Below are 15,940 nucleotides of genomic sequence, written 5' to 3' on the forward strand. Positions count from 1 at the left end.
ATCCTTCTAAACTCCTTGGGTTCAAACCCAGTGTAATCAACTGCTCCTCATTACAAACCCTTCTGTCTCCCTCTCTTTAGACAGGACAGTTACGATATTTTCCAGTCCTCTGGGACCCTCCCTGACACCAGTGATTCCTGAAAGATCACCAATGCCACTAAAAATCCTCTGCTATCTCCTTCAGAATTCTGGCATGTCGAGCATCTGATTTGAGGTGGTTTATCCACCTTCAAACCTTTTAGCTTCCCCAGCACCACCTTAGTGATGGCCACTACACTCACTTCTGCCCCCTGATTCTCGAATAGGCCAGTGGTGTTTTCCACCATGAAGGCTGATGCAATGTACTTATTCCGTTCCTCCACCAATTTTTCCCCATTTCTATTCTCTCGCAGTGTAATGTCCACTCTAGCCTCTGTTACTTTTTTTAAATATCTGATCAGCCAACTGACTCTCATATTTCATCTTCCAAGCTCCTCCCCCTGCAACCTTATTACTTGTTTCTCTTCTGCTAGCTTTTGAAGGCTTCCCAATCCTCTGGCTTCCCACTCGTCTTCACCACACCGTATGCTTTTTCATTTGCTTTTATGCTCTCACTGACTTCCCTTGTCAATCACGGTAGCCTCATCATCCCCTTAGTATATTACTTCTTCCTTGGGATGAATTTCTGCTCACTTCCTGAACTACCCCCAGAAATCCCTACATTGCTGTTTCATGATATTTTCTGCTATGATCCCCTTCCAATCAACTCTAGAGAAGGGTCTAGACCTGAAACGACACCTGCTCCTCTGCTGCATGGCCTGCTGTGTTCATCCAGCTCTACACCTTGCTGTCTCTCATTTTCCAGCATTGGCAGTTCCTACTATCTCTGCTCTGAAAATATCTTCTCATAGACATTCCACAAATTCCGTTTCTTGATCTGCTACCAACCTAATTTTCCCAATCCACCTGTATTTTGAAGACTCCAATGATTATTGTAAGAGTGACTGAAACCAAAATGGCAGGATTAGGTTTCTAGCTTCAGGTGCCAGTGATGATTATTCTGTGAAATTTGTAATGTCTTTCTGTGACAGTCCTGAAGTTACCACTTTAAGCAACCATCAATAACTACTTTCTATTTAGCTCTTTTAACATCAAGCAATAATGGGGTCAGAGACTGGGAATTCTACAATGAGTAACTCTCACCCTCAAACCTGTGACCTCTACCTTCTTCCAGAAGGGCAACAGTAATTGATACATGGCAACCTCAGCACATGTAAGTTCTGCTGCAAGACGCTCACCATCCTAACTTGGAAATATATTGCCATTCCTTCACTGTTGCAAGGTCAAAATCCTGAAACTTTTGCCGTAACAGCATTGTGAGTTCTCCCACACCACATGGATTGTAGCAGTTCAGACAGGCAGCTCATCATCACAGTCTGCAGGCCGATTAGGGATGGATAATAAATACTGGACAAACCAGCAATGCCCATGAATAAGAAAAAAAGATTAAGCTGTGCATTTAAACAGCAGTTTTGATTCACAGGAGCTGTTAAATGCTGGTACAAATACAACAAGTGTTTGTTATCCAAATAAAAGTGTCTGCAGTGTTACCAGGAATTCCCTGTTTTTTTCTTGTTGTGTCAATTGTTAGGACTTTGTCGTAGTTTCCTCATTGTTAGCTTTACCTCTCAATTTGATAATCAGTTAATTCATAAATAACCAGTTCATGATTTTCTTGTGACTCATTCAGTCAGCAAATTAATTAGAGATTAATGAGCCATTCTACTATGTTTTATTTAAGTGTAAATTTCTGTTTGCAGTTTACTCATTCTACCCCCAGACTTTAAAATTGGAGTTTTGATTTCTGATACCCGAACTATTACAAATTGTAAATAACAGTGGGTTCAGTGTTACTACCTATAGAATGCCACCTCCTAACTCTTGATTAACTTGAGTAGGTACACTTAACAGTTACATTCTGATTTCTGTCTTGTGGTGTCTTCTGGCTTACCATCCATCACAGTATGACTGATCCACAAAATGAACCTGATCAGGCTGTGTGGACTGAAGAGGCAGGCAGCAGAATAGATGGAAAGACCAAGACAATTGTTGTGGTGAAGAAAGAGACCAATCTGCCCATTGTATTTGCACTTGGTTAAAGTTGCTGCTACCGTTCTTCCAGGCAGTACATTCCAGGCTCTAACGATTTGCAATGGAAAAGTTTTCCCTCACCTTGCATTTGCTTCTTTTGCATTTTACTTTCAAGTTTTGCCCTTTTTGGTTCTCAATCAATTTATGAACAGAAACAGTTTCTCCCTATCTCACGCAAGCAAATCCTGCATGATTTTGAAAACTTCAATCAAATCTCCTTTAGCCTTTTCTTCTATCATGAAAACAGTCCCAATTTCTTTACATTGTCTTTATAACACATTCCTGGAAAACTCTGTTGCCCCCTCTGAGTTCTCATTTTCCTGGAGAGTGGAACCCAGAACTATACATAATACTCCAATTGATTTCTGACAAGTGGCATACACAAGTTCAGCATAACTTCTAATCTGTATCCCTAATCATAATGCCAGAATACTGCAGGCTTCCTTATGGCTGTCTCTACCCATACTCTCTCCTTTATTGGTTTTGCACGTACATATACCCAGGTCCTTCTGCTCACATGCTTTAGAGTAGTTACCCTTTATTTGCTCCTTCTGAACTGTCTTATCTATCCACCCCCTCCTCCAACTTGTCAGTCATACAGCATCAAAATAGACTCTTTATTTGAACCAGTCCATGCTGACCGTTTTCCCACACTGAACTAGACCCATCTGCCTCTGCTTGGCCTGCTTCTCTCCAGACCTTTCCTATTCATGAACTTATTGAAATGTCTTTTACACATTGTAACTGTACCTGCATCCATCGCTGTCTCTGGCAGTTGAAATTGTGCATTGGTCAGCAAGGTCTAGATCATTAACATTGTCAGAAAAGAAAGGATCTCAATAGCCGTAGGGACCTCCACAAACCTTCCTCCTCAAAAAATAATCATTGACCACTCTTCATGATTTTCAATCAAGCTGTAACCACTGACAAGTATCTAACAGATGAAATCCATTACCTCACGTTTATTGGTTTTGCATGTACGTATACCCAGGTCCTTGGGTATAGATGGCCATTCAATCCTGACACAGACCCTCATGAGAGTGCCTAAACAAGTCTGAATATGTTAATGGGACATCAGTTCCCTGGAACATTTAAAATACTGCCACATTCTAATTATTTCCAAGGTCTTGCGGTTGGATAAGGGAATTAATCTGTCCCTGTGCATGGAAATGGTGAACTGCTTCTTCCTAGTGTGAAATGTGCCATTGTACAGTGGTTGCAATGATCACCTGAACTCACTCCCATTGCTGAGAACACATTGATGGTTTCTCATCAATGAGAATACATTGATGGGGTATCAGGTCCCCAGAACCTGCATAGCATTTCCCACGGTTTGGGCAGTTAAAAGGCCTATTCTCATTGCAAACTTTCTGGTGTTTCAGCAGTTTATCTGATGGAATGAATTGTTTCACACACTTGGAGTAGCTAAACAGCATCTCCCCATTGGCAACATTTTAACTGAAGAGGTGAATGCTATCTCCTCATAATTTGCTGGTGTGCCAACAGGATGGATAACTGGGTGAACGGTTCCCACACTCAGCAGCTGAATGGCCTGTGCACTGTGTGAGCGCATCAATATATTTCCAGCTTTGTTGAGTAACTTAATCCCTACCCTCAGTCCCAGGTGTCCAGGGTTTCTCCTGTGTATTGGCACTTATGAACTGGCTGTTGCCTAACAGTTTGAAAAGGCTGTGCTATTCAGATTATATTTAATTGGACACTGTCGCATCCTGATGTGCAGTTGTGAAACTGAAGACATCCTCAGGATGCTGCGACAGATATATTCATGTCAGACTTTTCAGAGCAAAGAAGGTGTGTCTGGCTCACGATGCAATTGTTACCGTTACGACGGCTTTCAGTAAAATTTGTTGACATTTTTATTATTTAGCCTTTTAGGCCTCTTGTCTGTATTCTAGTGCAGAAAAATGAATGACGGAAAAGACCTCTTGCCTTCAATGGTAGGGCTGTTACCCAGCGTTTCCGGCGGTATTGAAACGCTCCTAGCCTCTCAACAGGAGCACAGTGTGCATGCGCAATGCTGTGCCGTTTATGGAGCATGCGCTGAGACTGAGAGAGTTATGGGCGGACGTGTTTTTCTCAGATCCACAAACGGTGAGAATGAGACGGGGCCGAGGGAGCGATGAATCCGTTTAATGAATGGGGAGCGTTCGTAAATGTGTTGCGTAAGCCCCAGACCCCTAAATAGGTTTTCTGGTCCCGTTGTGTGCACAGAGCGAGGCCGCAGCTCCGTGTTAGGCCGATTTAACGGCCGCCGCTTTCACTGGGGGCCAAGTACGGCCGGGCGCATGCGCGGCCACCATGTTCTTGGTGAGCAATTGTCCCAATGACAGATTCCAAGGAGTAGGCTCAGATAGACCACAACTTCTCCCTGAAGCGGCATTAGTCTTTGAGACCCAATGTTTTATTGATGGAGAGGTGGTGGAAAAGGCAAGCAAGAGGCAGATTACGTCGTCCAGTTTCTATGACCTTGGCCCACATCCAGCCCCCTGTATCCAGTAACCGTTCTGTTCAGTGGCTTTTGTAGGATGATTTTCAGAAAGGAAACTAAAAATCATATTAATATGAGATAGTAAGGACTAGAGATGCTGGAGTCAGATAAGTGTGGATCTGGAGGATCAGAGGAGCAGGAAGTGGATGTTTCAGGTCAGGGACCCTCTTCCATGTCCACATTTACACACACTCACTTAAACGGTCACACACTAACACTCTTTCATACTTGCAGTCACACTCAGTCATACACACTGACCCTCTCCTGCTCAAAACTACTACATGTAGACACAGGCACATAGTCATGAACACATACAACACAAATGACCAATCTAATATGTACATGTACTTCATGAGTGTGTCTGTCACACTGATACACACACCTACGTGCAAACATACTCATGTTTACACTGTCTTACACAGACGTGTTCTCCCATGTATTCACTCACACAAACAGACATGCACATACTCGCAATCACACAGTCTGACAACATCTCTCAAACTAAGATTCTCATACACTTCAGTATTCACTGTCATACAGTCAAGCTGTGCTATCTGTCTCACTCATGCACATGTATGGACAGGCAGTGGGTCCCCTTCCCTGAAAGACGTTTGTGAAATCCTTAAGTTTATTGGGTTGTCATAAAAACTCATTGTCACTACTTTTGAGTGTCTTTGACATACATCATCGGATTCAATGAACTCTATTTCACGATTCTTTTACTGTCTTGAACAGTTTTCTTTCTCATACTCACCATTTCCTGATTTTTAAATTTGTTTTACAGGGGCACATTTATTAGGAAGAATGCCAAACAAACAGCCCAACAAGACTTAAAAGCCCTTTGATTTTCAACGTTTGTCTATGGGAAAAGGTTTCAAATATCAGTGTGACTGGAATGCACCAAGACACACACATCCAAGTGAATGTGTTCCAGTGAACTTTCTGTGGACAAGCCTTGAACCAGTTACACAGCCTGAATAACATTACACCATTCGTAGTGAGGAGAATCTGTATCACTGTCCTGTGTATGGGCAAGGAGTCAGCTGATCATCCAGTATGGAGAAACGTGAGGACAGCTGCACTGTAGAGAAACCATGGAAATGTGTGGACTGTGGGAAGGGATTCAAATACCCATCCTTGCTGGAAGCTCATCGACGCATTCACACAGGGGAGAAGCCATATACTTGCTCTGTTTGTGGGAAGGGATTCGCTCGGTCATTTGATCTTCAGAAACATGAAGGCATTCACACTGGGGCGCGGCCATTCATCTGTCCTGAGTGTGGGAAGGGATTCAGCGACTCATCCAACCTGCTAACACACCAGCGAGTTCACACTGGGGAGAGGCCATTCGTCTGCTCTGTGTGTCATAAAGGATTCAGTGATTCATCCAGTCTATGGAGACACCAGCGAGTTCATACTGGGGAAAGGCCATTCATCTGCCCTGAGTGTGGAAAGGGATTTACTCAATCAGCCCACCTGCTGAGACACCAGCGACTTCACACTCGAGAAAGGCCATTCATCTGTCCTGAGTGTGGAAAGGGATTCAGTGACTCATCGTACCTGCTGACACATCAGCGATTTCACACTGGGGAGAGGCCATTCCCCTGCACTGAGTGTGGCAAGGCATTCTCACTGTTATCCAACCTCCGGGCACACCAACTTGTTCACACTAATGAGAGACCTTTCAAATGCTCGCATTGTGAGAAGAGCTATAAATGCAGACATGAAATGATAACACACCAACGCATTCACACTGGGGAGAGGCCATTCCCCTGCACTGAGTGTGGGAAACGATTTGTCAACTCAAAGAACCTTTTGAGACACCAGCGAACACACACTGGTGAGAAGTTGTTACCTGCTCCCTCGTGGGAAAGGATTTACTCAGTCATTCCACCTTCTGAGACACCAGTGCATTCACAAGTGACTGCAGGGCAGGCATCAGTTGCTGTTGTTCTTAATAAAACTTTTCCTCACATCACCTCTGCATCTCTTTCCCAAAACCTTAACTCTAGTTCCCCAGTCCTTGGATCATCACAGAATGGAAACAATGTTTTATTTCTCTACCTCACCTAAACCCCTCAAACTCAATACACTTGAAGCATTGATTACAGAACTGGACTCTAGTTCTGACCTAAAGAGAGATTTTTAAAGATCTTTCCCTGATTTTCTCCACAATATCTCGATTTATGAAGTTCAAGATTCAATATGTTTTGCTCACTGCTGTCTCAATGGGTCCTGTCATCCCTCCCCCTCAACCAGAAACTCTGGTTTCAAGTCCCACCTGCTATAAAACTGTTAGAGCGGTTTGGTTTTTTTTCTCATTTCTTAATTGATGATTGAATCACATTCATTGTGATCTGTTTCTGCAGAAGGTAATGAACCACAGTTCAGTTAAAGGGACCATCTGGTCGGGGAGCAGACTAAAACTTCAGTTAACTTGTACAGTAAATTTGTTAACTTGCACAATAGATCTCTGCTCACCATTTAATTATGAAGTGGATTGATTCAGTTATAGAATTCTCAAACTCATTAAAAGTAAACTTGCTGACTTGTTCCTTTCAGTCCCACCTTGTGTTGTTCTGTGTGAAAATCCTGCGTTCCCTTGTGAAATAAATTTGTCTATTGGTTGCAGAAGCCTGTGTCCCATTGTCTAAATGAACTTGTGTTGTGGCTGCGGTCAGTTTGAAACTGCAGTTTTGTTTGTGTGGATTGTAAGTCTGGGGTCAGTATGTGTGAAGTAAGGAGGTTGGGGAGGAGAGATACAGAGAGGCAGGCAAAACTGTTGAGCTGCTATTTTTCCTCTCACACTTCTCTCACCCTGCTTCAAATCTTGCAAAGATGCCTCTTGGAGTGCTCCATACATGGAGGAGCTGTGCTTCAGGAAGAAGGAGCTGGGACCTGACTGGATGAGTTTGGATTTGGGCAGAGAGGGGTCTTTGAGTGACTTACCTGAAGGTATTTAATGTAGGCCGTGGCAGCCACAATTCTTTTTTGCTGTGTGGACAGAGCAGGAGATAAGTATCAGAGGATGTGTGTGCATGCACACAGTTGGAATCGCAATACCAGTGTCGATGCTTTAACCTCCACCATCATCCCCTGACCCCCTCCTGAACCATTCAGACTGAAGCAAACTCCAGGAGCCTGGTCTGCCACTCATTAGAGACAGGAGTGTGGAAAAACCATCGAGGGAGCTGGAGCCCATGGGAATAGTGAGTATTCCCTCCTCAGTCTCTCCATTACTTTCCTTGACTCCTGTTCGTCCCTGACTTTTCTTCCCTTTCCTCGTGCTGTAGTTATCTGTCTCTTGTCCCTTCTGCCTCCTTTCAGTATCTATCTTTTTTCTCTCGCTCCCTCGCTCTCTCTCTCCTCCTCCTCCCCCCCCCCCCCCCCCCCCCCCCCCCCCCCGTTGGTCTGTCTGTCACTTGCTCTCGGTCTCCCCCACTCTCGGTCTCTGTCTGTCATTCTTTCTCCCTTTTCCCCCTCTCTCTCCACCTCTTTCATTCCCTCTTACATTCTGTCTCCTTTCTTTCTGCATTTTGTATCTCTGACTTTGCCTCAGGTCTTTCCTTTTCTTTCCCTGTCTTTTTATTCCCCCATCTATTTCTCCCACCCTATCTCTACCCACCATGTCTTTTCCCTGCTGTCCTTTTTGTCCTGTCCCTGCAGACACCCCTCACCGGGTTTTGCTGGCCCTCCACAAATTATGTACCCTGAAATTTATTCAGACCTCCCCCAAGTTTTGTGTCCTCACCAAATTTTGTAATGTTGCTCCCTCTGTCAAATTTGTACCCCAGATTTTTCTACACCCCTAAGTTTGGTGGTTCCCCCCCAATTTCGTGGCCCCCTCCAGTTGTGGAGGCATCCACATATTGTGCCGCCCCTCTAAATTTTGTAGACCCCTATGTTTTGCATGCACCCTGCCAAAATTGTACTCCCCAATCACAATGCAACTCCCAAAAATTTGACATGCAACTCAACAAATTCTGGCCCTGCCCAAATATTGTCCTGAACACACCATGTTTTCAACTGCCCCCAATTTAAACCCCTAACTTTTGTTTCAGAGATAATAGGAACTGCAGATTCTGGAGAATCTGAGATAACAAGGTGTAGAGCTGGATGAACACAACAGGCCAAGCAGCATCTTAGGATCAGGAAGACTGATGATTCGGGCCTAGACTAAACCGTCAGCCTTCCTGCTCCTGATGCTGCTTGGCCTGCTGTGTTCATCCAGCTCTACACCTTGTTATCTCAACCTCTACTTTTGCTGTGACCCCAGCCCAATTTTGCATTCCTGAATTTTTCTGTGCACTCCCCAAATTGTGTGGTTTTTTTATTTTTTCCTACCCTTCGCCGAGGTTTTGCCCACTCCAAGTTTTGTGCCCCAGCCAAATTTTCACATATTTCTCTCCCAAGATATTGCATTCCCTCATTTGCAGCACTTCCAGCAAATTATGCAACCCTCTACAGCATCCTCCCATTGATTTTGTGGCCCCCGTTTGTGACTCTCCCCAGGTTTTGCGGCACCTCAAATTAAGGGCCTGTCCAAATTATGTACCTCCCTAAATGTTGCATCTGCCCCAATTATGCACCCCCCCCACACAATTTTGCAGCTTATACATTCTGCAAGCGCTCACATTCCTATTTTCATGCCCCCAAATTTTCCCCACCCCACATAATGAGCCTCGTTCAAATTTTGCAGCTCCAAAAATTGTGCGCCCAGCCTACAAATTAGGCACTCAACCCCTCCCAATTTTTGACCTCCCCAAATATTGTCCCTCCCACATTTGTGTCTGTACACCCACTTCACAGCTTAATCATTTGAATATGTGTAAAGTAGAATATAGAACAATACAGTGCAGAACAGGCCCTTCGGCCCTCGAAGTTGCGCCAACCGATGAACTAATCTAAGGCCACTCCCCTACACTATCCCATCGTCATCCATATGCTTATCCAAGGACTGTTTAAATGCCCCTAATGTGGCTGAGTTAACTAATTGGCAGGCAGGGCATTCCACACCCTTACCACTCTGAGTAAAGAACCTGCCTCTGACATCTGTCTTAAATCTATCACCCCTCAATTTGTAGCTATGTCCCCTTGTACAAGCTGACGTCATTATTGTCAGAAAAAGACTCTCACTGTCCACCCTATCTAATCCTCTGATCATCTTTGTATGTCTCTATTAAATCCCCTCTTAGCCTCCTGCTCTCTAATGAGAACAGACTGAAGTCCCTCAGCCTTTCTTCATCAGGCCTTTGCTCCAGACCTGGCAACATCCTGGTAAATCTCCTCTGCACCTTTTCCAATGCTTCCACATCCTTCCTGTAATGGGGCAATCCGAACTGCACGCAATGTTCCAAGTGAGGCCGCACTACCGTTTTGTACAGCCCCATCATGCCTCCACAGTTCTTTTGGTTTTCATTCCTGAGCTATGCCTCCAACCCTCTCTCTTGTAACTGAGATTTCAGCCAGTCTGTTCAAAACTTGGTGTTGCACTTTGATTCTGAGAGGAGCTTCTGATCTTATATCTGTGTCATCACACAGATCATCTGTATCTACCTCTGTCATCTCATTTGAGCCTGTCTCTCTCTCTCTCTCTCTCTCTGTGTAGCTGCTGCTGAAACCCTCATTCATCCTTTTCTTTCTTCCAGTCTTGACTAACTTAATGCTGTGCTCAATCATCTTCCACATTCTCCTCTCTATAAGCTTGAAATAATCCAACACTTCACTGTTGGTGCATTGCAACAATTCTCATTCCTCTGTCACTCTCATGCTCGTTGACCTACACTGGCATCCATTCACGCAAGGTCTGGGTTTTAAAATTCTCATCTTGTCATCAAGTTTCTCCATGACTTCTCCTGTCTTTTTCTCTAATCTCGCGATCCAAGATACATGGGCTGCTCCGATTCCAGCCTTTATACTTACCTAATTTGCATTGCTCAGTCATTGGCTGCACCCTAAGTTGTATCTGCTCCAAGGTCAGGAATTCTCTCCCGACAACTCGCTTGCCACCTTGAAACTGAGATAACGAGATGTAGAGCTGAGTGTACACATCAGGCCCAGCGGCATCACAGGAGCAGGAAGGCTGATGTTTCAGGCCTAGACCCTTCTTCAGAAATGGGGAAGGCGGTTCTAAAATAAACAGGGGGAGGCGGATAGAGGAGAAGATAGGCGGAGAGGAGCCAGACGGGTCAGAGGTGGGGATGGGGCCAGTAAAGGGAAGTATAGGTGGGGAGTTAGGGAGGGGATTGGCCATTTCATTCTAGGGAGGATGGACAGGTTAAGGGGGCAGGATGAGGTTAGTAGGGAGGAGATGAGGGTGGTGCTGGAGGTGGGAAGAAGGACAGGTTAGGGAGGCGGGAATAAGCTGGGCTGGTTTTAGGATGTGATCGGGGGAGGGGAGATTCTGAAGCTTGTGAAGCCCACATTGATACAATTGGGCTGCAGGGTTCCCAAGCAGAATATGAGGTGCTGTTCCTGCAACCTTTGGGTAGCATCGTTGTGGCACTGCAAGAGGCCCAGGATGGACATGTCGTCTGAGGAATGGGAGGGGGAGTTGAAATGGTTCACGACTGGGAGGTGCAGTTGTTTAGTGTGAATTAGGGGTAGTGCTCTGCAAAGCCGTCCCCAAGCCTCCACTTGGTTTCCCCAATATAGAGGAATCCACAAGGGGAACAGCGGATGCAATATGCCACATTAGCAGATGTGCAGATGAACATCTGCTCGATGTGGAAAGTAATCTTGGGGCCTGGGATGGGAGTGAGAGGGTAGGTGTAGGGGCAGGTGTAGCACTTCCTGCAGTTGCAGGGAACAGTGATGGGGCTGGAGGGGAGTGTGGAGCAGACATGGGAGTCCCAGAGAGAGTGGTCCTTCTGGAAAGCAAATAAGGGTGGGGAGGGAAAAATGTCTTTGGTGTCAGATTGCAGTTGGCGGAAGTGTCGGAGGATGATGCATTGGATCCGGAAGTTGGTGAGGTGGTACATGAGGATTGTTGGGGGTGGGGGGGGGAATTCTGTTTTGGTTGTTATTGCAGTGAGGGAGTGTGAGGGATGAGTCATAGGAAATGCGGGAGACACGGTCAAGGGTCAAGTGATTAATTTTGGAAGGCCAAATTTGAATGCAGAATACAGGGTTAATGGAGGATTCTTGGCAGTGTGGAGAAACAGAGGGATCTTGGGGTCCACATCTATAGATCCCTCAAAGTTGCCACCCAAGTTGATAGGGTTATTTTTTAAAAAATAACCCTATGGTGTGTTGGCTTTCATTGGCAGAGGGATTAAGTTTAAGAACCACGAGTTTATGTTGCAGCTGTATAAAACTCTGGTTAAACCACACCTGGAGTATTGTTCAGTTCTGGTTACCTCATTATCAGAAAGATGTGCAAGTTTTAGAGGGTGCAGAGGAGATTTACCAGAATGCTGCCTGTACTGGAGGGCAGGTTTTATGAGGAATGATTGGGGGAGCTAGGACTTTTCTCATTGGAGCAAAGAAGGATGAGGTGACTTGGTAGAGGTGTACATGATGAGAAGCATAAATAGAGCAGATATCCAGAGACTTTTTCCCAGGTTGAGAATGGCTATCACGAGGTGGTGTAAGATTTTGAGGTGATTGGAGGAAGGTATAGGAGAGATGTCAGAGGTAGATTCTTTACACAGTGGTGGGTGCGTGGAATGCACTGTCAGCGATTAGTAGTGGAGTCAGATACATTAGGGACTTTTAAGTGACTCTTGGATAGGCACATTGATAGTAAAATGTAGGCTATGCAGGTTAGTTTGATCTTAGTAGGATAATAGGACACAACATTGTGGGCCAAAGAGCTTGATTCTGAGGAAGGGTCGAGGCCTGAAACGTCAGCCTTCCTGCTCGTCTGATGCTGCTTGGACTGCTGTGTTCATCCAGCTGTACACCTTGTTATCTCAGGTTCTCCAGCATATGGACGTACATGGAATAGTGTAGGTTAGATGGGCTTGAGATTGGCATGACAGGTCGGCACAACATCGAGGGCCGAGGGGCCTGTACTGTGCTGTTATGTTCTATGTTCATGTGCAGTTCCTACTATCTCTGTGCTATGTTCTAATGCGTTCTAGCCAGTGGAGGGCCGCACATGCACTCTTTAGGACCGTCATGGTGGCCGCACATAAGCCTTGCTCTCCCAAGCCCTGGGTGGCTGTTATTTCAGGATAACTAAGTGTGGAGCTGGAACAGCACGGGAGATCAAGAGCATCTGAAGAACAGAAATGCTGATGGAGATAGCAAGAACTACCGATTGTTGGAGAATCTGAGATAACAAGGTGTAGAGCTGGATGAACACAGCAGGCAGAGGAGCAGGAAAGGTAACGTTTCGGGTCGGGACACTTCTTCAGAAAATGTTAACTCGGGATCTGTTTTCTGAAGAAACGCTGCGGCTGGCTCCTGCTCACAGCAAACACCGAACTGGGTGCTTCTGATACGGAGTTTGAGGTCTATACTGAATGTTTCTGAAGTTTCCTGTCAAAACGAGCGGCCTACTCCACATCAAACAGATGTTCACCTGCACATCTGCTAACGTGGCTTCCTCTACATCGGGGGAAACCAAGCAGAGGCTTGGGGACCGCTTTGCAGAACACCTCCACTTGGTTCACACTAAACAACTGCACCCCACCCCCGGTCACAAACCATTTCAACTACCCCTCCCATTCCTCAGATGACGTGTCCATTCTGGGCCTCCTGCAGTGCCACAACGATGCCACCCAAAGGTTGCAGGAACAGCAACTCATATTCCGCTTGGGAACCCTGCAGCCCCATGGTGTCAATGTGGACCTCATGTTTCAAAATCTCCCCTCCCCCCCCCCCCCCCCCCCCACCATATCCCAAAACCAGCCCAGCTTGTCCCTGCCTCCCTAACCTGTCCTTCCTCCCACCTCAAGTCCCACCCCCATTCCCTACCTACTAACCTCATCCTGCCCCCTAGACCTGTCTGTCCTCCCTGGACTGACCTATCTCCTCCCTACCTCCCCATGTACACTCATCTTTTACTGACTCCATCCCTGCCTCTTTGACCAGTCTGTCTCCTCTCCACCTATATTCTCCTCTATCCATCTTCTATCCACCTCCCCTTCTCTCCCTATTTATTTCAGAACCCAATTCCCCTCCCCCATTTCTGAAGAAGGGTCTTGGCCCAAAATGTCAGCCTTCCTGCTCCTCTGCTGCTTGGCCTGCTGTGTTCATCCAGCTATACACTTTGTTATCTCTATCCCTCTGTAGTTTGGTTGTGCCATCCTTTATTAGTTGCTTCCCTATCTACTTTGGATCATCTGCAATCTTGGCAACAGTCCATTCACTTCTGTCATCTAGGTGATTGGTACATATTGTAAATAATTTGGTCTCAGTATTGATCGCTGTGGGATTCCATAAGTTACAGTTTGGCATCATAAAAAATGATATCTTTCTCACTACTCTCTGCCTTCAATTCATTACCCAATCCTTGATCAATGTTCTTGACTAATATATACCCTCCCCCCAACAGTGTGGGTTCATTGGTTCTTATCGTATGAAATAGTCTTATATAAAATGCCATACTGAATGGCTTTTAGAAATCTAAATATACTTGATTTACTAGTTTCCCCTTTTATCTATCTTGCTTGTTACTTCCTCAAAAGTACTTTAACAAACTTGTCAGTTATGATTTCCTCTTCACTAAACCATGGTGACTCTCTTTGATTTTATAATGTAGTTCTAAATGGGCCATTGTTCTAACTTTAATAAGAGACTTGAACATTTTCCCCTGACAGAGTCAGTTGTGAAATTGAGCTGAATTTGTAGGTCAGAGCATTCAAAAGGTGACTATGAAAGCTATCAATTATCATGAAAACCAAAATGATTTACTAATGTCCTTCAGGAGTGAACCTGCCACTCAGTCTAGTCATAGAGATTCTGGCCTCTGAGATGGTGGGGCTTAGGGTGGTGGCAGGGTGAAGTCAGAGGGCTGGGAGGAGATGGTGGTGAATGAGAGGGGTTCTAATCGACCAACAACTCAACCATAACTTTTGCAAAACCTCCCAAACCAGCCACTTCCACCACCATAAAAAGACCAGGGAGGAGCCATGTGTGACCATCACCACCTCAAAGCTCCCTCCAAGTCACACTATGTCCCACCATCCAGAGCTGGATGAATAGAAATTTTCCACAATTTAATTCGGAACTTGTATGAACAGAACACTGTTTGATCAGGAGAGGCGTACAAACCACCTTTATACAAAAAGGATAGTAGAGGTGTGGAACTCTCTTCCCAAAATGGCAGTTGATGCTCAGTCCCTCAGGTGTTAAATTTTAAACCTGAGATAGATAAAGTTTTGTTCAGCAAAAGTATTCAAGGTTATGAGCCAAATATAGGCATATGGAGTTAGGCCACAGATCAGCCATGATTTCACTCAATGGCAGAACAGCTGAATGGCCTCCTCCTGATCCTTTGCTCACTGGAAGCTAGTGACTTCAGTCCCTGTTACAAAGTTTCTAACTCCAATGGCATCACTCACTCTTTAAACTATCTGAATCAGGGTCTTGACAACGTTGGCAGAATATCAGACTTGGAGGTCAGCTGTCAACCACAGTGCCAGATCCTCACCATGATACTATTTCGATTTCAGTGCTATGGGTCAATTCCAGCACAGTCTCGGGTCCTTGTGCTGAAAATGTCATTCAGTCCTTTGTAAGCTTGAAACTAAATGATGCTAACACACTCCTTCCACTTTCAACTTCTCTATTATCTTGACTTGATCCAACACTCTGCCCATGTGTTCACTCACACTGAGTCTTGTTCTCCTGACCCTGAGCTCACTGACCGGAACACCTTGCCAATTGAGAAAAAAAGCATCTTTTTAGAAAAATTCTTGTCCTTGTTTTCAAACACCTCCATGATAGCAATTGTTCCCATCTCTGTCATCTCTGCTAGCCTTACAATCCTTCAAGATATATGCATTCACCTAATTCTAGCCTCTTGAACATGTTCAGTTAATCTTCTCCACCATTGGTGGATGTTCTTTCAGTACAAAATTTTTAAAAATCAAATTAAGTAGTAAAGTATAAAAGTAGAGACGGAGCTGGCTGGGTGATTTGTTGTAACAGCATTGTGAGAGCTGGTGGACCCCATTGTGGTTTGTAATAGTAAGTGTTAGTCGCTTGAGGATTGCTGGCTCAGATAGGAGCTGGAATCTGAGCTTTGTAAACTGCCACAATTCGGGGATGGACAGGTGTAAGTTACTTGGATGCTCCGTTCCAAGAAGCAGTCACATCCCTTAGATTAACCACTCAAATTCGGTCAGTGGT

At 45.1% G+C, this 15,940-nt stretch overlaps 1 protein-coding gene across 10 annotated transcripts in view; it reads left to right on the forward strand.

The window, feature by feature from the left end:
* LOC125449334 (zinc finger protein 239-like) overlaps positions 1 to 7,273 on the forward strand; it is a 16,286-nt gene extending 9,013 nt beyond the window's left edge. For 4 of the 10 annotated variants that reach the window (XM_048525038.2, XM_048525041.2, XM_048525040.2 and 1 more), the window contains exon 2: positions 5,424 to 7,273. In XM_048525038.2, coding sequence (XP_048380995.1) covers positions 5,696 to 6,712 — 1,017 coding nt within the window. In that variant the 5' untranslated portion in view covers positions 5,424 to 5,695 and the 3' untranslated portion in view covers positions 6,713 to 7,273. Of the gene's footprint in view, positions 1 to 2; positions 4,243 to 4,696; positions 4,795 to 5,423 lie in introns of those variants that run through there. The other 6 variants (XM_048525036.2, XM_048525037.2, XM_048525042.2 and 3 more) reach the window with 5 other exon arrangements.
* Positions 7,274 to 15,940: the final 8,667 nt, after the last annotated feature.

This window comes from Stegostoma tigrinum, chromosome 42 (assembly GCF_030684315.1).
Source record: "Stegostoma tigrinum isolate sSteTig4 chromosome 42, sSteTig4.hap1, whole genome shotgun sequence".
Taxonomy (NCBI): Eukaryota; Metazoa; Chordata; class Chondrichthyes; order Orectolobiformes; family Stegostomatidae; genus Stegostoma; species Stegostoma tigrinum.